The sequence below is a fragment of the Tyto alba genome, unplaced genomic scaffold, assembly GCF_018691265.1.
Source record: "Tyto alba isolate M040663 unplaced genomic scaffold, T.alba_DEE_v4.0 Super-Scaffold_23, whole genome shotgun sequence".
NCBI lineage: Eukaryota > Metazoa > Chordata > Aves > Strigiformes > Tytonidae > Tyto > Tyto alba.
In genome coordinates, this window is record NW_024881297.1 from 25,520,741 (window position 1) to 25,545,361 (window position 24,621).

At 38.8% G+C, this 24,621-nt stretch overlaps 1 protein-coding gene across 5 annotated transcripts in view; it reads left to right on the top strand.

Moving 5' to 3' along the window:
- The window catches only part of COL25A1 (collagen type XXV alpha 1 chain), a 321,970-nt gene that overhangs the window by 207,979 nt on the left and 89,370 nt on the right, over positions 1-24,621 (top strand). For all 5 annotated transcript variants that reach the window (XM_042796993.1, XM_042796997.1, XM_042796996.1 and 2 more), the window contains exons 6-10: positions 3,768-3,794; positions 3,960-3,986; positions 15,529-15,600; positions 16,481-16,588; positions 20,528-20,563. In XM_042796993.1, the coding sequence (XP_042652927.1) occupies positions 3,768-3,794; positions 3,960-3,986; positions 15,529-15,600; positions 16,481-16,588; positions 20,528-20,563 (270 nt within the window). The remainder of the gene's footprint in view (positions 1-3,767; positions 3,795-3,959; positions 3,987-15,528; positions 15,601-16,480; positions 16,589-20,527; positions 20,564-24,621) is intronic.

Sequence of the window (24,621 nt, forward strand, 5' to 3'; positions counted from 1 at the left end):
AAAAATCATGCTGATCATACTCAGTTAACCCTAAGGGGAATGCTGTCTGAATGAAGACCACAGGGATTGGTCTCATGTTTTCTAGTATTGCATTCTTTTGCCCTTCTATTTCTTGTACACAAATCTATAATGATGTAAAGATTTCATCAGAGTATGGAAAAGGGATTTTGATAACCAAAAAAAAAGAAAAATGTCACCTGCCAGTAATCCTGAGCATGGCTGTTGAATGGATTTGACCCTGATTTCAGCTTTGTTCTTGCCTGGCAGGTGCCTGGCGGCCTTTCAGTCTGCTTTGGGAGACCTTGTTTTAAAAACAGTAGTATTTGTCGCCTGATTATGAATGCAGATTTTGCATGTGTTTGTGATTTACAAGGCCTTGCTTATGTGAAACAGGCTATAAACTCTCCTTGGAAATGTATAGTAGTCCGGAGTAGATAATTACACTTCGAGAAAAGAGCCTCTGTTTCCAGTGAAAACACTGTAAAGTTATTTCAGAAATGCTCTGACCTCAGACGTTTCATATAACTTACACAAAATGCTTTCGCATTTGTGCAGCAGCTAGCAGCTTGATCTCTGCCATCTCATAAACGAAAGCACAGAAGTCTCCCTGGGAAAAAGGCAGGATGTCTATGCTGTGGCCTACAAAGCTAGTGTTATTTTACTCACTCTGTTCTTTGTGTCTATACCCTTAAACAGAAGAAACCTTGCCCTCCTTTAAACAAATCTGTCTCCTAATCACACCCCGCCCCCACAAACCCAACTTTCCCTCAGATTTTTCTTCCTCCCTGCCTCCACTCAGTGTACACACTAATAAATTCTGCAGTAAAAACCTTGGGAGAATTTCTCAGCACAAATGGAAAGAAGATGTCAAAGGCTGAGGATAGGAATTTTCTTTCTAAAGTTGCAAAAACAATAGAGAACGATTGAAACAATGGGGGAAGAGCCAGAGATGGGTGAACAAGCCATGAAAGAATTGCATTAATTTTCTTTTGATGAAACCCCACTGGTTCTCTTCACTAGCACCCAAAAGAGCTATTTTTGTTTCCAATTGTTTGTTTGTTTTTCAAGACTTGGTGGAAAACAAAAGCGTTGCAAATACAAGTGCAGAGACTTGTGAGAATGTTCACACCAGAAATGCTCTTGTGGCCTTTTGAAAAGCTGTTTTTACCTTCTAGTACAATAAAGTTGTTAGATATTGATGAAGATTTTGTGTGCTGGAAGAATGACTTAATACCAGCAATGGTGTATGGCACTCAGGGAGAGTAAACACCAAGCCATCATAATTGCTGGCTTTTCCCAGTAGAAAGCAATCAGAAAAAAAAACCCTGGATTTCTGACTATGATGTGGACAGGTAATTTTCAGAAAACTCTGCACAGAAACAGGAGAACAAAATTTAATTGAGATACGTGATTCAGTCTTATTAAAAAAGAAAAAAAAAAAAAGTTTAGGTATGGATTGTGCTTTCAGACAACTTAACAGAGGAGAATACGCAGGAGATCATCTGAGACCACTTCTGCAGGTGGGGACAGCTGAGCATATTGCCAGCAGTTGTACCAGGGAGACAGCCTGGTAGCCCCGCTGATCTGCTGAACCTCTAGTGTGAGCACGCTCCAACTTGTTTCTGTTCCAGTGAGCCAGCTTAGTTCAGGGGGGTGATGTGGTCTCTGATGTCTTAGTTTGTACCAACTGGCAGAGCTGTGGCAGGCACGCCTCAGAGAAGCTATGAGCCAAAACCCATCAGAAGCAGAGCTACCCTTGGGCGTAAGAGTGGCGCTGAGCATCTGGATGAAGGCAGTAATAACTCCCACAATCACAGCGTGATCCAAAAACCAACATCTGTCTGCCATCTCGGTCATGTCATGTTATCCATAATTTCACGCCTAAACCCCAAGAAATAGGATTCTGACTGTAGCAGATAGGGGTCATGTTATTTGCAGTTTGCAGCCAATAAGGTATTCAGAGCCAGTAACAGTTTGATAGTTCAAGGAGATAGAACACATGAGTGCAGCCCTTCGCTTGCGCTCACTGTTCGTGGTGAAAAAGTCAGTAACGGCAGCACTGACTGATTTTAGTTCTTCCCATTCTGCAGTTACTGTGTTACTGATGGTATGAGTTTGCGAATTCACAAACTAGATGACATATATGTGTATGTTTTAAAGTGGCCCTGCTGAAAATGTGCTCTACTGTAATGTCACATCCAAGTAAGCATGTGTGGAATCAGTAGCTAACAGTAGAAAGTGCTGCATGTAGTTGCCAGTGTATTTACATGAACATGCATTGGAAAGAGTCAGTAAGAACTAAAGCATAAAAAAAAAAATAGATGGAGAAGCCTTAAAGCTGCAGCAAGATTGTATCAAAACCATATTTTGTTGAATATGTTTTTGAAGAGGGCAAGTTCTTGCAGAGCAACACAAACTGGACAGAGGTCACAGTTAATTGAGCAGATGGTTTCTCCTCGGCTAGCAGTGAGTACTGTCCTTCCTAAAGGAGATGTGGGGACACCAGGTAGCAGGCTTGTTTGTATGTCCTCTGCAGCTGACGGAAGAGATGACAGCTATGGAAGGAGAGGCATATGCTTCAACTTCTTGAAAGATTTATCAGCAGATGCTCTTTTCTGGCATGCATCAGAAACTCTTAAAAATAACAGAAAATTGGCTACAATAGGGATTCTCAAAGACTTGCATGTGGTTGATCACATCTTTAATACACAGCAGACTGACCTTCCTTCCATTTGCATTTATGTGAACCACATGAATTTCTACTAGTGTAAATTCTGAAATGGTTCAAACATGCTCAGCTCAATTAGGTTGCACTTGGTTATTTCTAATTATGTTGCTGGTAGCAACCTTTTCTTGTGCTGTGTACACACAGACACACACACACACCCTGTGTTAGAACAGTGGACCCTACTATCTTGGGTGGTTCCTTCTCTGTTTCCAGCTGCTTTACTATGTACCTCAGGTCCTTCTTTGTAATGAAACACCTGCGTATCTTTCAGAAAGCTGGAGGTAGAGTCTGCACTGTGTAAGCAGCCAGTTCTCTGCAGACTGCTAGCATTTTTATTTGCAAGACACTAACCTGAAAACTAGTATTTTAGAAACCTGCTGGTAGCTTTCTGGAAGGTGCTCAATAAAAATGGAATAGGAAAAGACCTCGCTGGTTTGTGATTCTGTCACCTTACTGTTTGTCTGGTGGTAAGTAACAATAAATATTATTTCTGCAAAATCACGTTATACAAAGAGCTCATTTTGGCTAAAACAGTGTGCTTGAGACTAAACATCAACTTCAGCATTGCCAAAGATAGGAATGAAAACACTACTTTTAGACTCCCTAATCCATTTTTCTTTGGCAATGTAAGGCAAGGAGGATGCCAAAATACATGGCAGTTTTATATGTCTCTGAATTTATTAGCTGCGCTTGCAAAGAAGTTTTACAATCTTAGAAAACATTTATTATCTGATAGGAGATAAACTCTTGTCACTAACTGAAATCAGTAGGAATTTTGACATTTCAGGTATAGTTTTGCTTGTCTAAGTAGTCTGATTCAGCACATGGGGTGAGCAAACTGTTCAAGAAATAACGGCATAGGGCCTATTATTAATACAGTAAAGAAGCTGTCTCTGGAATAGCCCTGGCATTTGGAGTGGAAAAGTTGCAAAGAAATACATTGTTAGGAAGCAATCACAGGTTGGCGCAAACCCATTTCTTGCCATGTTGCAGGACTTCATCAGTATCAGTAACTCATCTTTACTTCTGTTTCTTTCAGGGCCCTCCTGGTCCAAAAGGCGAGAAGGTGAGTTGATGTATGGGTGACACTTACAAGGTGAACGGAAAGCCCTCCCAGCATGAACTAAAGAGACCATTTGTATTGATGCAGTGTAATGTTAGATTATGTAAGAGAGCTGGGTAGCACACAGACGCTGTGTTAAACCTATCATCTCATCTTTCCACTTTGCAGGGAGATCAAGGTGATCAGGGCCCTCGGGTAAGCATCTTAAAAAAAATGTTACACTTCCCCTTCGCTGAGTAGGCAATTAGTCTTTAGTGCAAAACTAAATTAAATACACTGTCTGAGCTAATTATGCTTATTAGCTGCATTTACCCTGCATGTTGAAGTAAGTGTCTGCAGGACAGTAATACTGAACATGACCAGATAGTGTCTGGGAAGATTTGAGTAACAACAGTAAGCAATGCATTAAAATATACAATTTCCATTATGGGTGGAAGCAGGTTTCTCGGTGATTTTGCTCTGCTGTATAAAAGCTGGCTTTCCTAACCAAACCTTTCAGTTTCCCCAGCAATGCTTTCACGCCTTGCATGGGCTCCCACAATGCAGAGGGCCGGTGGGTTTCTAATAAATGTATTTCTAGATTTCATGTAAAATGTATCTAGTACTTAGGGAATTATAAACAAATATAATGTGTGCATGTATTAGCTCTTTTTCCTCACATGTATGTATTTAATATTTTTAATAATGATGATATTATTACCGCGTAAATTCCTCCAGACAATTAGGCAGAACATGGTTTAGTTGTGGAAATGTAAAGGTTCTTTTCATTTTAAAGTATCATGTTTATTTTAACAGAGAAATAGAGAAATACAGGGGTGAAAGTTCAGAGAGATTGGCTGTGCCAGTTCATTCTTCTTTACATCTGTGCTTCATTAGAAAACTTTCGGTTACATTGTTCTGATGATACAGTGACTGTCTTTGGTTACACATGTATAAATTTTTCCATAACAGCATGTTCCATGGATTATTTTTTTCTGTCAACTCTGTTAAATATTTTGAATTTGCAATTTTATTTTATTCTTCTATTTTGTTTCATATTATTTAATCTAATTTAAGTTTTCTTTCTGCAGTCAATAATTCACAACATGCTCTTATAGCTGAATTTGGTGTTGGTGCTACCGGTGTTAATTACCTACAGGGCGTCCTGTTATGCTTGGTGATATGACTGCACATTATAAAGACAGAGGCCTACTAGTGAACAGCTTTATTATTTCAATTGAAACTGAGAAAGAAGAATTGGAAAACAATTTAAAGTAAAAAGGAAGTAGTAACAATGTGAGGAACATGTTTTTTCTAGGATAATACACAGACTGAATGTTCTGAAGAATGTAAAAATTCCCTTTTAACTTCTAAGCAAATTTAGTATCTCCCAGAAGCCATCCTGGGCTGTATATTTTGGCTTGTTCTGTGCTACAGAAGCTCATGGGGAATGTGGGGAGAGGGCAGAGGAGGAAAGTGGAGCAGTGCTGGTGGCTTAGGAGAAGATTCTCCATTCAGAAAGCGTAATCCAGAGGTCTGTGTGTAGGGGCTTGCACTAGGTTACTTTCCATTCAGGAGAACTGGTGTTCGGTTCAGAACAGGAGAGCAAATTTGACAGAGGTATCAGAGGGAGATACAGTAACAAATAAATATGGAAAAACAATGTTTTAAAGGGCATTACATAGCTGAGGATAAGAATCTGAAATTATGAGCATTGGAGAAATTTCCAGGGGAAGACTCAGAGGTCTGAACGCAGAAAAACAAATGAAGTGGTATCAGCACAAAGGAATGATGGTGCTGTTTTTTGTCATGGCAACATAAAATGGGAGAGCAGAGGACAGTTTTGGAGGGAAATCAAAGGTGCCAGAACCTCCACTGGTCCAGAAATCTTGGCAAGATATTGGAGACATGTCAGAACAAGAAAGTGTATGGCTTTCAGTCGCTGGGCTGGAAGTGTTGGCAATACCCAATGAGAAGATGCAAGTTTGTTCAGTGTTACCTCATGGGCGGAACGCCTGTAAGGACTGCAGTGCAATAGAGACTGTTGTGTGCCACTTTGCCAAGACATACCTCCTATACTGGAGGGCAGTAGAGTCCTCGCTGGACCATACAAATCACAGCTGTGGCTACTTTGTGGTTTTAGTAAATCAAGTGCAGCTAAGAAGCAAAAAATATCCAGTCTAAAGAATTCACGTTTAAGGACAACACAAAGTTCTATCTGCAGCAGCTGAGAGTTGAGACTGAATTATATATCTGAATACAGAAAAGGAATTGAATAAGGTCAGCAGTAGAGAGGAAGAGGTGGTGAAAGGTGGCGCCTTTTGGGCTAGCTGAACATTCACTGATTCTTTAGTCAATGCATACTGTAGCAATGTACTGCTTCTTTAAGAATATGGGTATAACATTGGTAATTTGCCCAGTCTTGTTGCTTTTCCTTTTATCTTTTTTAAAGTGCATTTGAATGTGTTCTACAGCAGTTTCTCTTTTTTTGCCTTGTGTATTTTACAAGTAATAAGTCCTATGAAGCTTCCAACCATTTTATGTTTCATGGTATAGTAGCTATCTCTTCTGATGACTGTTTTCAGGGTGAGTCTGCTCAACATGCTATATCAGGGGATTTACAATGTAATTAATGGAAATTATATGTGTAAGACAGTCATGCACCAAATGAAACTAAACCCATTTAAACCTGGTTGGTTACCTCTGCACATAGTTTTCCATCACTGAGTATGTAAAATAAATGGCTTTGGAGCTAATACCATGCCATATTATTTTAGAGAAATACTGTACCTGAAAGTGACTGTGGGATAATATCAACATCAGGTTTTCCAAGTTCACAGACAGATGTGGTATAATATCTAAGTGATGGGCATTTTAAAGCTAATTCATCTTTTACAGTTAAGGAGTCTGAAGTTTTTTTTTTTCTTTTGTATTTTTACATATTGGTTTGAAACTAGCGTTTAACTCAGCAAAGATTTTTATTGTTCCAAGTCATTTTTATGACTGAAATTTCAAAATGACCCTTATTCTTTATAAAAGCTGCTTTCTTTCCTACAGGCATTTTCATTAGTAAAAGAAATAAAAATAAAATGTAAAGACTGTCCGGGTCAATATAAGACCTTAAACTTTTAAAATCCTGCTGAAAATAGAATAAAAATATTTGCAAAACAAGAAGTTGTTGCTTTCTGTCCCCACCCAAGTTTTTACCTTGGGCCTTGAGAGTTTTGAGAGATCCTTCTTTCCGAAATCATTTCAAAACTGTAAAAACAGTGATCAGTTACCTCAAAACTTTTTATTCACAGTTACCGAACATGCTGAATATATACTGAACTGCTTTGAAGTTCAGGTTTTCTTGAAAATATCTTCAATAAATTAATACACTAGTAGGAACCTGACACTGCAGATACCACCCAGAGGTCAGGCACTTGTATTTTTAGAATAATGGCTCTGATTTTTTTTCTTTTTAAAGATTCTAAGGGGGTTTCTTAACTATTCAGAAATAATTTGTTGATCGGTCTCCTTCATCATACAGAGATGGCATAAGGGCTCTCATTCATAATGCCAAGTGTCTTAATCTACCTATGCCCATTTCTAGCTGTAGAAATTGTGAGCCAAAACAACATTCCAGTCATGTGAGTGATGCTGAAATTCATGCCCAGAGTGTGAGTTTGAGCAACAGGTTAATAGGGGTTTTGGTCACATGAGACCACAGATAAGGTAGTGGTGGATGCATTCAGAAGTCCTGATCTTATTTGAAAAAATGCTTTTTTGATCTCTTCATATATTTTTATATCAGATCTCTACTCATTACTCTGAAGTTCTGGTAGACTAAACATTTAGGTCAAATGCAGAACTAGCTTTCCTCAATATCACTGTAAGAAACAGTAATGTTAATAAATCTTCTGGATGCTTTTGTTTTTGCATAGGACATGTCTTCATGACATGTGGCCGGATATTTGCATTACTGTACTGAGTCATGACCAAATTAGATGTTATGAATTTTAGCCTGTGGACTAATAGAATAAATGCTGATGGTAGTCCACTGCTTGGATCCAGTCGCTCAGCTCTACCTTAATTTTAAAAAAGCCTTTGAAGATTTCATGATGATATGATTGCAAAGGGTATATTGTCCAAGTACAGATTGTACCTCGATTAATGCAAATAGATCTTCAGAGGTGAATGTTTGGGAATGGAACAGCTAGTACAGAGTGTCTTACCCTGTTCTCATTCTTCTGTAAATGACATAATAATTATCTTCTGTCCTTTAGTTCAGATACACGAGAGATTCCTTGCCTATCAGGTCTAGAAATCATCAGCTAGCGGCTGGCTTTCAATTGGTTTTAGTCTAGGTACACTGAGAAACCACCCAGAAGCCATTCTTAAATATTTTCATAAAATTATTTGCTCCTTTTGCTATGTTTAAGTAAATTTTCCTAGCAGTTGGGTCTGCACAGAACTGATAAAGTCTCTAAAATATCTTCAGCAGAAGAGATTAAGTTCTAGAAAAAAAAAAAAGGTACTCAGAAATTTATTGTGTTAACCTTCATTGACTTGAAGATTAAAAAGTTTCCTTGTGTACTGTTAAAACAGTTAGCTGCAGATAGTGATATAATATTCTTTTCTATTCATCCCTTTCCCCTTCCCTGTTTACTTTTAATACATTTGCTAAATGTTTGCTCCCCACTAGAGAGAAATCATTGGTTTATGATAGAAATTTTGCAGGTTATACTCTTATCTGCTGGAAAACTATTTAAAAATTATCTAATATTGACAGAAATTGTCCTGGAAGCAGTGTATTTCCTGAAATAATGAAATACAAATATGTGTGTATTTATAGATATAAGCTATCTTTTTAAACTGAAGTATTATTTCACTTGTTACATTATAGACACAACTTTTATAAACCGTCACATATTAAAGGGAAATGAAAGAGACCCGAGCAATACATTTTGACCTGATTTTTTTTTAAGAAAATTTTTAAAAGTCTGGTTTTAATATGTGTATATTATTATTAGTTAATACATTCCTAAGGAATTTAGAATAAATATTTTGAACATTTTCTTGCTCCTACTGACAATAAATGGAAAATCTACATTCGTGTCATTAGAATCAGCAGAAAATACTAGCTATTGAGGATTAAACCACGATCATTAACTTTTCATCCTCTTTTAAACTCTTTTAAAACCATCTTATTTTGTATTGTGTTTCATTTGAAGGTTGCCCCCCCCCCTTTTTTTTTTAAGCAAGGAACAGGTTTGCTACACAAAATAGATAGCAGTATATAAATTAATCTGATTTATTGCCTTCACCAAAAGCAAGACTCTGTTTTTTGGAGGCACTGCTAACTGTAGCAAATGTAGGTGAATCAGTGATGGAATAGGAAGCTTTGTTCCCAAACACTGTATGCTCCTACTTTTTATCCTCATTCAATGTCTTGTCAAAGCAAAAATGTATGGTATTATAGTCAGAGTATTACATTAATTAAATATATTTTTACATCATTTAAATATGTTCTGTGAATTTCTTCCAGGACTGTCCTTGATGATGTTTGATTATATCCTACTGAATTTTCTCTTAATTTCTTCTATAAATACTGCTTATTAATTTTATCTGCCTTAATAGAAGGACTGTGTAGTTTTCATTAGCATAAATTAATGTTGTCCCCAGCTTTTCCTTTTCTTATTAAATACTCTTTGGTTTAATTTATATGAATATACTGTCAAAAGCTGAGGCAAAGGTGGTGATATAGTGATGTTATTCCTTTTACTGATACTCTTATGTATGTATAAAAGTGTATTTTCTGGTTTACTATGTGTTTCTTCAAACATATATTGTACAAACACAGTACTGCTTTAGATTCATGCTTTACCAGTGTGATTGCCCACATAGTTGTTTCTTCTGTTATTAATTGTCCCGTGTAAAGCGAATTATAGTTCAAGTTACAAACTATTATCTAACCGCTGTTTCAAACTATAGTCTTAGTGTGCCACAATAAGAAGGCTTAAAAAAAAAAAAAAAATAAATAAAATAAAAAACGTTTCTGATTTAATGCCAATTTGTCTGTGAGAAGTTAATTTAACTTCTGAGACTTTGTTTCCTTATCTGCCAGAAGGCAACAGGGGCATTTACCTACTGGGTAAGTCCCACATTCCTGGGACTAATTATCTGTTCTACTTCACTCCTGTTAGACTGTTGTGGCTCCCCTGTTTTCCATTAAGCTGAAACTAGGGTAACAAATTGGAGCAAGGTAACTTGGAGCTCTGTAACCAGAAGAGGTTAGGAAAGAACTCAGATTGTACTGGCTGCCAACTTTGTCTGAAGCGTTAGGACGCTCAGACTTGGGATGTGCCTCCTTTCAGAGTTCAGAGGAACGTCCTTTGGCTGGGGATGGCTCTCCAGGGCCAAGCTATGCCTTTGATGTTTGGCTCCTGAGGTTCCCTTTGGGAATGCAGAACAGCTGTGACAGTCATGGGAGAGCTGCCACATACCTGCTCCAAAGACGAGGATGTTATCATTCCTCTCTTAAGAGCTAGGCAGTGCATGTCTTCACTCACTACCAGTTGGTTTGCATCTTGCCCCTTTTTAGTAATGTCAGAGGAATGGTGAGGAAGGAAGTCTCTGTACATCCTGTTCCTTTTTCTACAGCCCTGTCCTGTGACTGAGAAAACATCATGTAGTCATTTTGTCTCAAACTTCAGCTGTCACTCAAAAGTGCTGCAATACCGAACACTTGAGTTAGACCAGTTTGATTGAAAACAACTCTTTAAAAATTTTTCATCTAGTCTTAATAAATATCATAGAAGTGTCTTGAATCACTTACCTTTGTCACATAACTGCAGTGGGTATAAAATCAGAAGAGAAACATAAGCCAGGACAGAAGATTTTTGCTGTGAGAACCAACTTGGTTTTTGGGAGGACCAACCCATCTTGAAGTTAACTAGTTGTTTACCACCACTTTCAGTGAGAGTAGTAGGTTTGCCTTCAGGTCAGATATTTTGTGTAGGTCAGATGGTGATCACGCATCAGAACTCATAACCGAGTTGTGTGGAAAAGATAGTTCCCTCACTGAAAATTCATCTAATACTGGGACCAAAATAGAGAAGTGATGGCTTCTTCCAGTTTTGCTCATTTTGAATGCAGTGTCAGGTGAAGTTAATACAGAGGTCATTATAGAAAATAACACTTTTATAGGGATCCATTTGTGCTAGTTCTTAAACATTACATTTTTATTGTTTTAATGCAAAGTCTGAGTTGTTACATAATGTATTCAAATTAAAACTCTTTGCTGAATGATTGCCTAAGTGAAAAGAAATTCCTGGATCCTTGTCTTATTGTGGTGCACTGTTTTAGTTAGCAGATTTGCTGATGGAGAAAGCAGCAGTTATGATAAAAGGGATTATATAAAAGAGCTCCCGCTGAGAGTCCATGGCACCGTACAGGGTGATACTGAACACTGTATTCCCCAGGGCAGGTACAATAATTAGCTGCAGGACTGGCACTTGGTCTGAGGGATTAATTAGAACTGGAGGTGGTGTTGGGGGGAGGTAAAGCAGCCATAAAGAGTGTCAGGATCACTCTGGCCCAAAGCCTGTGTGATGTGATGTGAAATAGCAGCAGCTGGCTGTAACCTTAGGAAGTGCAAGTGAACAGCAGGTGGTAATTCCCGTCTCATTTACCATGTCTTCACAGGAACATGTAAGCTTGTGCAGCTTGGGTTTATTGGCAGGTCAGAAGGAAAATCCTAAGGACTGTGACATTTACTATACTAAGCAAATGCAATAGTCAAAACGGAGTGTACACAGCATAGTGTAAAACCAGTAATGCTGTTGCTTAATACTTGCCATACGACAAGGTTATAATGACCTTATAATATTGAGCTCATGGAGACCAGTGCACAAAGCTGAATATACTGTGAAAAATCGAGGAGTGCTAGTGAGAATTACATCTTTGAAGGCTGTGGTGGATGTAACCGGAGAGCTATTTCACCTAAGTAAAAAACAAGACAGAGAGAATGATATGATAATCTGGCATCCTTCAGTTTTCTCAGTAGCCATTGTATGGGGATGACTAAGCTTTATCTACATTTCCAGGCAGGTGAGCAGGACACTGCATTATGTGGTCACATGCCCTTTAGCTTCCACCAAGCATCATGTTTTGCTTGGCGTTTGGGCAAAAATTGCAGTGAAGCGTGCAACAAATGTGTTAATTTAGAGATTGTAACCATCTAGCATTTCAGGGTGAGCTTGAGTTGCTGTCAGCAGAGGAATTTAGTGGGCCAGTGGTCGCTGTTGGTCACTGTAGTGTTTTGTATTCTGTGAGGGCCTCCCAGGGTGTAGAACAAGAGGCCTTCCTATGTGCAGTTCAAGAATCAAACCAAATAAAGAGAAAATTGAGTAACTTTGATTCCATCCTTGAGAACAGCGCTAGATAGAGAAAAAATAAAACAGATCTAGGGGATAGTTGTGGCTATATTTATAGCGGAGTTACAAGAAAGGAAGAGAACTCATTTTGTGGGAAGGATAGCTCTTTTTATGCCTTTTTAGAAGTTCATTTGTGTGCCAACATTATCTTTCATGGATGCCAGAAGATGCAATGCCTTCTAAAGCCTCCCACACATGCAAAAACTATGCACCCATTATGGTTTCTTTGCTGGGTTCCATTTAATATTCGCATGTTTCTGGCTGTCTCCAAATATGCATGTAACTTATGGGGACATGATCCAGGCCCAAGCTGGCATTGCATGTCTCTGACCATTAGGTTTGAGATTCTGCCTGCTTTGGGCAAAGGAAAGAAAGCTTTATTCTACTTGGGAACAAGCTCAAAGGAGTTCGTAAGCAGCTGATGGAAGAACTGTGTTGTCCTCTTTTCTCATGTGTTGTTTATATAGGCAGAAAACTGTAGTACTGATAGCTACTCTTGAACTTGTCTGTGTGGTGTTGAGGAGCATTGAGAATGCTGGGGCTGGACTGGGAAGTGCTCTATGTAAATGTTTTTGTGTGGAGCTACACAAAACTTTCAAGCTTCCTTCATTTTTTCTCAAGGAAAAAAATTCTTTCATGGCAAACCAGTATGTTTTCTGATTAAACTCCTTTCTTAATTAATTCTCAGCTGTCCTTCATGTTCAATATTAAAGAAATCAAACCTGATAGGAGTTTTGAGTTTCCACTTTTTAAAATGTCACATTGCAAATATGCTACTTTTGGAGGTAACTGAAAAGTACTGTGCTGTAATCCTAAAGGCTGATGAGTGAAAATTAAGTTGTTAAAGGATTTTCAGTTTATCCCTTTTTTTTTTTCTTTTTTAATAAATTAGATTTAAAGTTTAATGCTTGCTCAGATTTTAGTTCTTTTGTAGGTTTCTTGTTTGTACTCATTTCCATTACATGAGTATTGTAGTTTTATCTAGAAGAGGAATGGATCATGTGCACAGCAGGGCTAATGAGTCACAGATGTAAAGATTCTGGCACACTACCATCTAATAACTTCTTTAACTTATATTCCATAGTAAGATAAATGCAAATTTGATACATCTGTTTTCTAAACGATGTATCGTTCCAGTCTTAACACTGTCTCAGGAGTGAGTTTCTTTAAATGTTTGGATTTTTAGCCTGTTTTGGTTTTGTTTTCTTTTTATTTGTTTCTAAAGAGGAGATTTCAGGTCACTGAGCAGTGCAGTTAGCCATACCACGGTTTGTCAGAACAAAGTGGAAAGGCTGGTAAAATTGCCGCTGGCTTTATGGGATCCACTTACAGGGTCTCAACTTCCTTGTCTCATGGGTGTATATCAGGAATAAAGCTGCTGAGTGCAACTCAAGAGTGCTAGTGAAGGACATGGATGCATCAGAAAGTTACTCTTAGTGCTACCAGACTATGCTTTATTCTATGTTCCTCAGCCTGATGTCTCTCAGCCATTGAATAAGCCTCTGCTTCAGACAGCGTGCTGTGCTAAAGACAAAGAGAGGACTTGGGGATTTCTTTCTTTTGGAATTCACTCCCCAACTGTATACGGTTTCAGCTTTATCAGAAGGTCTAATTTGCACCCTACAAGGCAGCACAATAAAGGTGTTGAACTGAGAGCAAAATTCACCCCTTGTATTGTCACAACAGGCCACAATTAGCACACTATTCTTTTTGTACCAGTAAAACGCAAGTTCTGCACATGCTGGTAGAGTAGAATATGAGAAACCATATGCAACGTACAGCGCTTGAGGGGAAGAATTTTGCCCTGGATATGAAAATGCTGCTATGTATGTCATGAAAATGTTGACTTTGGCCATTCTGGACTACCCAAGATCTAGTAGTAGATTGTTGTTCAGTGTTTATAATTGTGTATGTACTACCAGTTTATGTGCTGAATGTCATATGTTAAACAGAATGTGAGGAGCAGGATGTTAATTATACAAAGCGCTTCAAAATCCACCATCACTGCTGGCCAGTTCTGCAGCAATCCAGAGTCAAAGCTTTCTACGTAGCTCTCTTGAAGTGGTTTCGCAGATTTTAAGTGAAGATGGCTGTCGTCTGCTGGCTGATAGTCTAACAACTGTCAAATGATCATAACAATTTATTGTAAGTTTAAGGAAAGTCACCTCTGTGGGATTGCTCCTTCTAAAAATCTCTTGATATTCTTGTTGTAAAGTAACGACCTGCATCTGCAGTATAGTGCAAACTTATCTCTGTTTCCCATATGACAGAGAGGCTGTTTCCTGTCAGTAGGCAATGTGGGGTATACTAAACATAGTGTTCGTTCTGTTTGTCTGTTAGTAAATTGTCTCTGTGACGTTTGTGTTGTGCTGTTTTGGTACCATGTTATGCTGTGTCCCTAGGGTCTGCCAGGCTTCCCCACAGTCGCTGCTCTGCACAGTAATCAGATCCTCACCGTCAAGGTTTGTGGCTGACATGTACCTGTTCAGTCAGGTCTCTCTGTATCAGCATAAAAGTGCACATGAAAAATTGTTTTTACCATGGATACCAATGAATCCTTATGGTGGACCTAAGTCAACTCTCACTGCCCTTGCATTGGTATAAGTACTCCTGATGCAGAGCATGGGATCAAATCTATAACCGTGTATAGTGTTAGCCCTGGAAACACCCACATTCCCCATGATCTTGGTCAGTATTTTATTTTCAGATGAGATTTTTCTTTAGTTCTGCTTCCCCGAGACATACAGGAGTGTGGAAAATGTCAGTGAACTCTATCCTGGTTACATGTAGAGTCAGCTATTTCTGTTAGATATCTGAGGTTTAATCTGTATACACAGATTTTTTCAAAGAGCAGTTGCAAATTAAGCAGGAAGGATTGAAGCAATCTGGTCAAGCTGGAACTCCAGTCCTTATTAAAATGAAATCATTCTTCATGGCACAGTATGCTGGTTAGAAAATCTGACTGAAAGTTGAACTGGTGCTTTGTCTCTAGAAGCTTTGCTGAAGGAACAGTGCATAAAAATACTGATTTTTAGAGCCCAGGCAATGAAAAAATTAGTACACGTGAAGAATTCTCACAGGAAATCTGGGGAGAAAAGAGTTATGCAGTTAACTCATTGTATATGATTAATTCATAAAGCAGTATGTCTTGTACATTAGAGGTAAATTTCTTCAAAAGAAAACGCACAGTTTCTGTAAGGCATAAGCACCGGTTTATATTATTTTAGCTATTACAAATCTAATGAATATGTCTTTATTTCTTTCTCGGGTCTTCTGATGTCTATTCTTCAATTCTCTCATCTTTGATCTTCAACCTTTGACCTCACCTGCCTGATCAGATGGTGTTTCCTAAAATCAATCATGGGTTTCTCTCTGCTGATCAGCAGCTCATTAAACGCCGCCTCATTAAGGTAGTGCTTCATCTCACTGGAATCTGGTTCCTCTTTGCATTCAGTTTACTCTTTGCTGTACCTTTTTGTCAGATGCCTTCTCATAGCAGGTTGTTAATTTGAAAATATTTTGGACTGAAGCAACTATTGACGATATTAACAATTAAAAGGCTATGGGTAACTGCTAAATGATCCACATTTAGGATGCAGCCAATTTTTTTCAGCAGTTTGCAGTGGTGTGCTGGAAATTAAATAACTTGAGCACCATTTTTTGGTGTCTTTTTTTTTTTTTTTTGAAGGGGAAGTCCATATGTTTTGGCAGCTCTCGTAAAAACTAACTTTTACAAATTAATAGGTAAAAATCATTAAGAGAGTTAGCCAATTGTTACTATAAAACAGTTCCCCAAAACAGATGAAAAATTATGTACAACTTAGTGGTGAAGTTATTTCCCATGCTTATTTTTGAAATCTATCCATGCATCAATGATGGACTTGGAAAATTGCCATGCAAACTGTGTATTCTCACATACAACTTTTTTACCTCAGCTTTGTTATGATTATGTCAATCATGAAGCAAACAGCTGCTTATTGAAAACAGTTACTTGCTCTAGAGAGCTAGATGAGTAAAATATTGCAAGGCTGCCCCAAATTTTGGCATATGTTCTGTGGTAGGACAAACAGTTTAGAATTTGAACTTTCTGCTCTTTGAGTGCACTGGACAGATAAAAACCCCTGTTCTTCAAGGCAAAGTGCAGACTCTGCCATAAGCAGTGAAGAAGCCACTGTCCAGCTCATGGCAGCTTCTTCCAGCCTGTCTTGTGCTCTTTCTGGGTAAATCAATGTCTTCTTGCGTGGTTGATGTCTCTGAAGCAAACTTGTGATGAGTTTTTTGTTGGTTTAGGGGGACCAAGGACAAGCTGGACCCCCTGGGCCTCCAGGGCCACCAGGACCCAGAGGTCCCCCAGGAGATACTGGCAAAGATGGTCCTCGTGGGATGCCTGGCATACCGGTGAGTTAGTCTGTTGCTGACATGCTGTCCAAATTCCTCTCAAGTGTATGCCAGCTCAGTTTCCGAGATGTTTTCTGAGGTAAGATTGGCAAGTAAGACATGTGGAAACTGAACCACCGGCAGATTTCATGGTGTACCTGAAGTCCCAGACACAAAGAGCAAGTTTATAGCAGGGCCAAGAGTAACACCTAGGTTCCTTGCGTCCCACCCCTGACAGTTTCCCCACACATTCTAAGGTTTCTCAGTTGCTCACTGATGTTTAATAGCTGTGTGAGGAGGGTCTGCCCCTATCCACAAGTAATAAATGTTTCTACTCAGACTTCAAGATAAAGCTGAATTTGAGACGTTGTAGCATAAATGGGCTTGACTTCTTGCTTCCTAATGATTTAACTTCAAAAATCATGGAATTAAAGTAATAAACTGCTAAATTCTGCCAAAAGTATGATGAAGTTTGGAGTCAGATTCTGCCATCTTTACACAAGTAGAACAATACCATTTTCTTTGGCTCATCCCTCATATTTCACTAGAGCAACCAACAGAATCCACTATATTGCTTACTGAGTTTTTTGGGGCACAGGATCAAACCCACCACTTTTGACACTTTGTGACCTGATGATTAAACACTTTTTAAACAGATTGATGAACAAATGACTTTTTAATCAAAACATGAGTATGGTTTTGGTTTTATATTTTGTAGCCTCCTTAATTTTCATTCTTTTGAAACAAGTACCTCTCTTTTCATCATGAATGCCACTGTGTTATCAGTGTGGAAACAGAATCACAGACAGGAAGGAGACATGGCAACTGAAATGTCACATCTACAGATGCACACACATGCCCCCCACACCCCCACCCATGATAAGTAAAGATCATAGTTGAGAGGACACATAGGGAATTATCAAGATGAGGACCAGCACTGGAAACAGAAACAGGGTTTTTTTGAAGAAAAAGCATAGCTTGTTATGTGTGGCTGGGACAGGAAGGCATAAAATTTCCCTACAAGTCCTTTTTAGGTAAAACCAAGAAAGAAAATAGCTAACACTCCTTTTCTGACCATATTCAGGTTGAGTCATGTGAAATTGTATTAATTGTGCAAATATAATATAACATGATGATAGTAGTAAGACTCAGCTAAAATTTCCTGTGAAAATCCAGCAAGGCTTGCCAATTAAGACCTCTAAGGTTCCTACTGCAGTTGTTGTTTTGTTTTGTTTTTTACCACCGTTGCCCTTATAAGTTCTAGTTCAAGGTTACTGAATGACATTAAAAGTCTGTTACTTCCATTGCGATGCTTTACTTTGACTACCTACTCATTTCTTGTTAGTCCTACAAGCACATCAGGCTTTGGGCCTCATCTGGGCCCCCCTTGTGTTCTTTTAATGTGGTAAAATTGACTGCGATTAGCAGAGTTGCTTTTGGTTTGATGTAGTGAGACTGAGACTGAAACCAGAACCCATTTCTGACGGCAGTGATACCATTATTATAATTCATGTACAAGAGGCTAGCAGAATCAGCTGGTGTTGCTGATTACTACATGACTATGTGTTGCTTGGGATTTTGTGCTTTTTAGCAAAGGGAACATTAGTGCTTCTTATAACAGGAAAGTAATGCATTTTATGCAATGAGGTCATTCCATTTTATAATCGTTCTGTAGTGATTTTGACTTTAGATGGCAAGAGAGAGTTTCTTTTTATAGTTTTCTTTAAGCCGTGGCTATCTTAAGCCCTCTAGCATTATGGAAAATCTGTTCAGAATATTGCTTTAGAATCAGATACAAACAAGCAGTCAGATAGAAATCATCCAGATTGCTGACTGTTGTTACCATCTTGATCCTTGCTATTGTCCTGTATCCTCAGATTAATGTTGCTGTTCCTCAAAAGGCTTGTTCCTACATGGCTATGTAATATACAGTCAAGTAGGAGAGCTGTAAAGGGAAAACATAGCCCAGAGGTTTGTTTTTTTAAAAGGCTTGCATATGGACCTTTGAGCTAAAGAGCTGGACAACAAAATGATAGCTGTACTGTGTTGTGAGTAGGGATGTTGCAGCATCACACAACTATTAGATGTCCTTACAGTGGCCAACCACCATTACAAGATAGTCATTTCCTCTTTTGCAGTGCTGGGCAAAGCAGGGGCTTCCCTTCCCGCCTGTCCTTCTCAAGCAAGGAGATTTACAATCACCAGAGCTATAAGATGATGTTTTGGCTCTTGCTTTCCCCCGTGCCCATACACTTGCTGTGCAGCCTGAGAATGTTAGGCAGCCAAGGTAGCAAGGCACAGAGAGCAGCTCCAGCAGCCACCATTACTTCTCTTCCAAAGTGTAGCAGGGTTGAAGAACAGCCTGTGTGCCCACACGTCTCCATCTGTGCCCACACATCTCCATCTGTGCCCACACGTCTCCATCTGTGCCATTGCCACCTTGCATCCCAGAAGTGTGCATCCTGTTAGAGATACTTAAACTTTCTAGAGTTGAGAGTGTGTTGGTTTCTTGGACAGGAAATCTTTAGGGCTAAGGAGGTAGAAATGTTAGGGAAACACTGTTGGGCCAATTGCCAGCAGATAGAGCACCAAGGAAGAGTAGGGCTGTAAGAAAGGGTTGTGCGGCCTTCTGCTGAGCCTTTTTTTGGATGTCAACAGAAGAGCCTTTTGGAACCAGAACATACTTCCTTTCCTACAGGGTGTTACCTATAATAAGTGCTTTCCCTTTGCATCACACAGGCGCCAACACAAAGACTTTGAAACTTTAACACCTCCAAAAAGAAGTAAAAGAAGAACAGGGTTTTTTGCTGGTAATAAGACAGTAGAATATGATACAAACTCTTGAAATTATTTCACCATTATTTCCCAACATTTATGGGGATATCTTGATGCTCACTTCGGGCTGTGTGATTGCTGTATGCATAAGTTAACAAGGCTTCAGAGCGAGCTGAAAATTCCAACAAGCTTGGGTGATTAGCTGTCAGAAACCTGTGCCTGTGTGGTTTCTCTCTCCTGGGTATCTCAGTGTGTTTGCAGATGCTGCGTGTTTGCTTCTGAATGCAGTGCACACATAACACAGAGAAGCAGTTCTGATTCTTTTCAGTTGCCAAGAACAACATCAGAACAGTTCTCATCTTTTTTTTGGCAGGTTTTCTTTTATGACAAAGTTGCTGAAGAAGATCCTGCAGCTGTGCTGATAGAACAGCACATGGACTGCCGTACACTCTGTTGGATTTACAAGGGAGTGATCTATAAGCCAGATCACTGAAATGATAGGAACTTTCATTTTTGGATGGGTATTTTTAGTCTGTATTGTACGACTGATATGTTTTACTGTCTCTACAGACAGTTGTATGTGTTCATATGAGAAGAAATAGCAGAAGATAATTTCTCACTTTATGTAGAGCTGTGCCCACAGGAAGAGAATACATTTAAAAAAATGATGGGTTACTGTTTTGAAAGCAAATACAGGTATTTAGCAGCTGAGTAACTATTGCATGGCTTCAAAATACCAATATTCATGGTTTATGAAACATGAAGATTTGCAATGGTAAGTTATGCCTGCTGAGGTGATGACAGAGAGCAGTAATTTTGGAACATGTAAACAGTGGGATTCAGCACATATGTGAAAATAACCTTTCTCTGTGTCCCTTTAGCATCACTGACAAGAATGGAATATTATGTTTGGAACCAAGGGACAGAGTTAGGACACCAATACTTAACTGTTGCCTCAAGAACTATACCATTACATGATTGTGAAATAGTATTTTGCCTCTTAAAATGTCTGAGATTCAGCCCACTAGTTTAAAAGGCAAAAAAGTAATATATTTAACATGCAGTCAGCTGCCATACCTGTTTAAGAATGGAATTTTTAGGATACTATATTATAAGGTAGAGAACTGAATTCAAGACATGTTACTGAAATTATTCACTTTTTTTTTTTTTTTTTTCTTATTTAAGGGTGAGCCAGGAAAGCCAGGAGAACAAGGATTGACCGTAAGCACTCTTCTCTTTCCTTTTGCTAAGAAACTGTAACAGATACATGATATACATACTTTTAAAAATGTGAAATTCGAAAAAGCTTTATAGCTTCCTAAGCTTCCTTTGTCACAGACTATTTGAAGCTTCATTTGTGAAGAAAACACGTGAAAGACAACATACTCTTTTTACATACAGTTGCCTGTCATATAAGGCAAACTTTTTCTTTAAGATTAGAGAAGTAGAGGGAAATAAAACAGCTCCGGGCACAGCAAAGCCTGAAAGAGCTGAGCCAGTTGTTCCCAGTTCCCGGCCCCCACTTATCACTGTCTCTGAAGTTGAGCTGTTTCCACGTTGAGACCATTGAGCAGCACAAGAACCATCTACTTTTTTTAAGGGCCAAAATCCCAGCTGTCTCTGTGGCAATAGCTCTGGCCATTTGCCTGATGAAACAGTGAAGACACAGCACAGCATATTGAAACTCTCCGAATATTCTTCTCTCCTGAGTTTTTATTTTTTTCCTCTGTGTCTGTGAGAATGTAACAGCCAAATGAATGCATTTATTACAAATATTCAGATATGGGAGTAGATGTTTTCTTTTGCATCAGGAACTAATTAGCCCTATTCATTTGGAAGCAAATTGAAGCTCCACTTGTCGTAAATCAGCTTCAGCCACAGTGTAAGGCATCAGAAGTTCCTGCCCGTCACATATTCCCAGAACTGCAAAACATGCGGTGGTTTTTTTCCCTTAAGATCTCCCTAAACACTCATGGTCATTCTTATTTTTATAAGAGATGACAGAATTGTAACCTGTGGCATGTGGTTTTGATTCCTGAATGCTTCTGAGGCAGAAGATTATATGCTCAGCAATCAGTGCAGATATGATTGCTATCTGTTTGAATTTATGAAGTTTTAAACAGGTGTGATGATATTTTACCTTGACAAATTGCAAACAATTTTGAATTGACAAAATCCGGTATCTTTTAGAAGAAATGTCTAAGATTCTGAGACTCAGAAATACATGCTGTGTTCAGGCAGTTAAAGTCCTGTACTTTTTCATTTGGAGATAATGGTTTAACAGAACCGAAATTGAAGCCTCTCAAAGGAACCACCTAGTGTTATAGCATGCTTCTAGTCTCTGTTTTGTTCTGTCCTTTTAGTTTCTGAGGGCGTGTTAATAATAGGTGCAACAGTTGGGAAGGGAGGGTTTTTTTGTTTAGTTTTGTTTTACTTGCAATATTCTCCTATTTGACCTCTGGACAAAACTCACTCAGATTCTGTAACAGTGTCTTCCTTCTATTCAAGACCAGATCTTCAGGGTCACAGAATCCCTGGGGGCTTTTAAAGCAAAACATAGTCTGTCACCTTTTAAAGTCCATGCTCAGAAGATTCCCACTGCTCTAGAGTAACAATCTGTGTGTAAGAACTAAATAACTGCTACTGATCTGTTTCTCTAAATGCAAGTGTGTTTAAGTAGGGAGAAAAGGGGTTTTAAAAATCAAATCAGCAAGCCTGAGTTAGAGAAAGGTCCTGGATTACATGACGTTCCAGGTCCAAATACACACTCTAAAAGTCAGTCTGATGGCTTAAATGTTAGGTTGTGTATAGATCAAGTAAAGAGCATCAGAGTATGAGAGAGGTGATTAATTTCTTTTTATTATTCTTGGTGCTTCTGACATACTCTTTATGCCAGTACAGATTTCCAGACTCTCTTCCCTATGGAAAGTGCTGCAATTATTCATGTGCTGTCTAGATGCATTTCTGCACTCGGTTATCTCTCTATTTCCGTGTTAGAAATTGAGACACTACTGCAGAAATAGCTGATTTCCCAACACGTATGCTGTAAAATTGTGTTGCTAGAGAAAATAGGTATAGTTTGTTTTGGAGAACACGGGCCTTTACCTACCTGAGATTCTTTTTCTGCATTATCCATGTATTATCTTTTCAAAATGAATGAAAATTAAAATCTCTGCCCAGAGTTGCTTCTAGGTTAATTCTGCAGGAATTCTTTTGTAAGGACTTGTCTTTGTTTCACACCAAGAGTCTGGAGTCCAAGTTGGCTTCCTGATCTTTCTTCCTGATGACATTGAAATAGTGAAGTTGATGAGTCCCACAAAGTACTGCCAGTCCTGGCCTCCCAGACGTCCACGTACTGGGAAGTACAGTGTTTTCCTACTTGCCCACATGTCCAAGGCCCTTTCCAGTAACAACCAAGGACAGCACCAGATGCTGTGAAACAGCCCCTACAGTTTGGATGTACTTGCTGAAGGCTGTGGAAGCTGAAGGCTATGTGTAGCCTATAGGATCATGCTCTCAGATGCCGTTCAAGTGAAGAAGAGCTGCAAGCCTGACCTCTAGGTTATAATAATGGGGATAGACATTTTTCTCTTTCAAAAGTGTTTTTAATACCTATATTCAGTAACATGCATTGGTATTCCTAGGTCAATGTACAGTTTATTGACAGAGCTGGTAAACTCAGTTTTAACCTGTGAACCAACAATGGCACAGCTTGAAATTACTTAGTTTTCTATTTTCGCTTTTTAGAAGTAAAATAAATTTCTTGAACAGCACAAGATTACAGATAATGAGATAACAGTGTTTTCCAGCTTGTGTCTCAGAATTTACCACAAGCCTATTACACATGCTGAATAAATTCTGACCCACTCAAACAATGTGTGCCTTGATTCACAAAAAGTTGAAATAAATTTCATGCATTTGGAGTTCTGAGAATGTTCACATTCTCCTTTCAGTGAAATAGGCAATCTAGTGAAGACATGGCAATTTACTCCAACTGCGAATCTGTTGCCATGTTCTCCTTCATTTTTAATGAAGTTCTGTGTCAATAAAGAAAATCATGTTTCAGATGATGCTGTGAGAGATGGCAGTAATAACCTTTCTCCCTCTCAGGCAGGGTAGGTTTCTTGGACCATATACAGAGAATTGCAATCTTTGAGTTCTCTGGTATGAGTTCTGCTTTCGCATGGAAGAGCTCAACCTACCTTAGGTGCAGAAGGGAAATTTGCTGTGAGGACAGGGAACAGCTTCTCTTTTTCCCAATTTCCAACGTCAGTACGTGTTAGTTGGGGCAGGGTGGTGGGAGGAGAGGTTTAGGAAAGCTAGCTGTTGCTTACAGGGGTCTATCATGCCCTGTTGAAAACCTTTCCAGATAGCTGACTGCCAGTGTGCTTTTATTGTTCTTCTGTCCTTGTGGCTGAGATGTTTGTGAGAGCTGTTTTTTGGCTCTATTTGTTGCTCTGTCAGGAAGAATCTGTTTTTTTGTTTGAGCCAAGAGAGTTCAGTTTCATTTTAGATGGAGGCTTAGGTTTAAGATAGAAAGGTGTGACTCCATGCATCTTTAATGTTAGAAGGGAATGCAAGAATGCCTAGTTAGTTGCAATTTGTGTCTGGTTTCCATGGCACTTGAAAGCCCTGCAGATCGACTTTCTGCAAGAGCTGAAGGTATCCTTCTTCTGTGCAGAAAGGATTAAGAGAATTCAGAGGGAGGCCAAGCAATGGGGCCACCAAAGGGATTAAGTTTTGAAATGTTATGTGGAGCTAGCAAAACGTATGCTGTGCAAGAGGGAAGGCCAGTGATTTCCTTAGCTTTTCAACCTTTTTCATTAAAGTTGTGTCCTGCCTCTCACAATTCATCCTCCTTCCTATGCCATTTGTCTGCTCTTCCTGGCAATAAGGACTCTTAAATACCATAAAAGAGCTTCTCTGTTTTATCTTCTCATTTTCAGAATGAATCATAAATGAATTTGGGATTCTTTTCTACCCAAGAGCTGAGATTTCTGCTTGCAGACTATTCATGAGAACTTAAAGTGAGTCAGCGATGGGAAATCTCAAAAGCTGACACTGATCGATTTATATTTTCAGATTCATAAACTGCAATGGGATAGAAGGTGTGCCTGAAGTGGTTTTGGTTTTCATTTCCATGTGGGAGAGGTTTTGGTGCTTTTATGTTTAACATATTTTAAATTAGGGCATAGTAATAAAAATTTGGAAGATCAAAATTTTCAATGTTTTCAGCTCCTTGGAAAAAAGAGTAAATTTAAACATGTTCAGTGTATGAA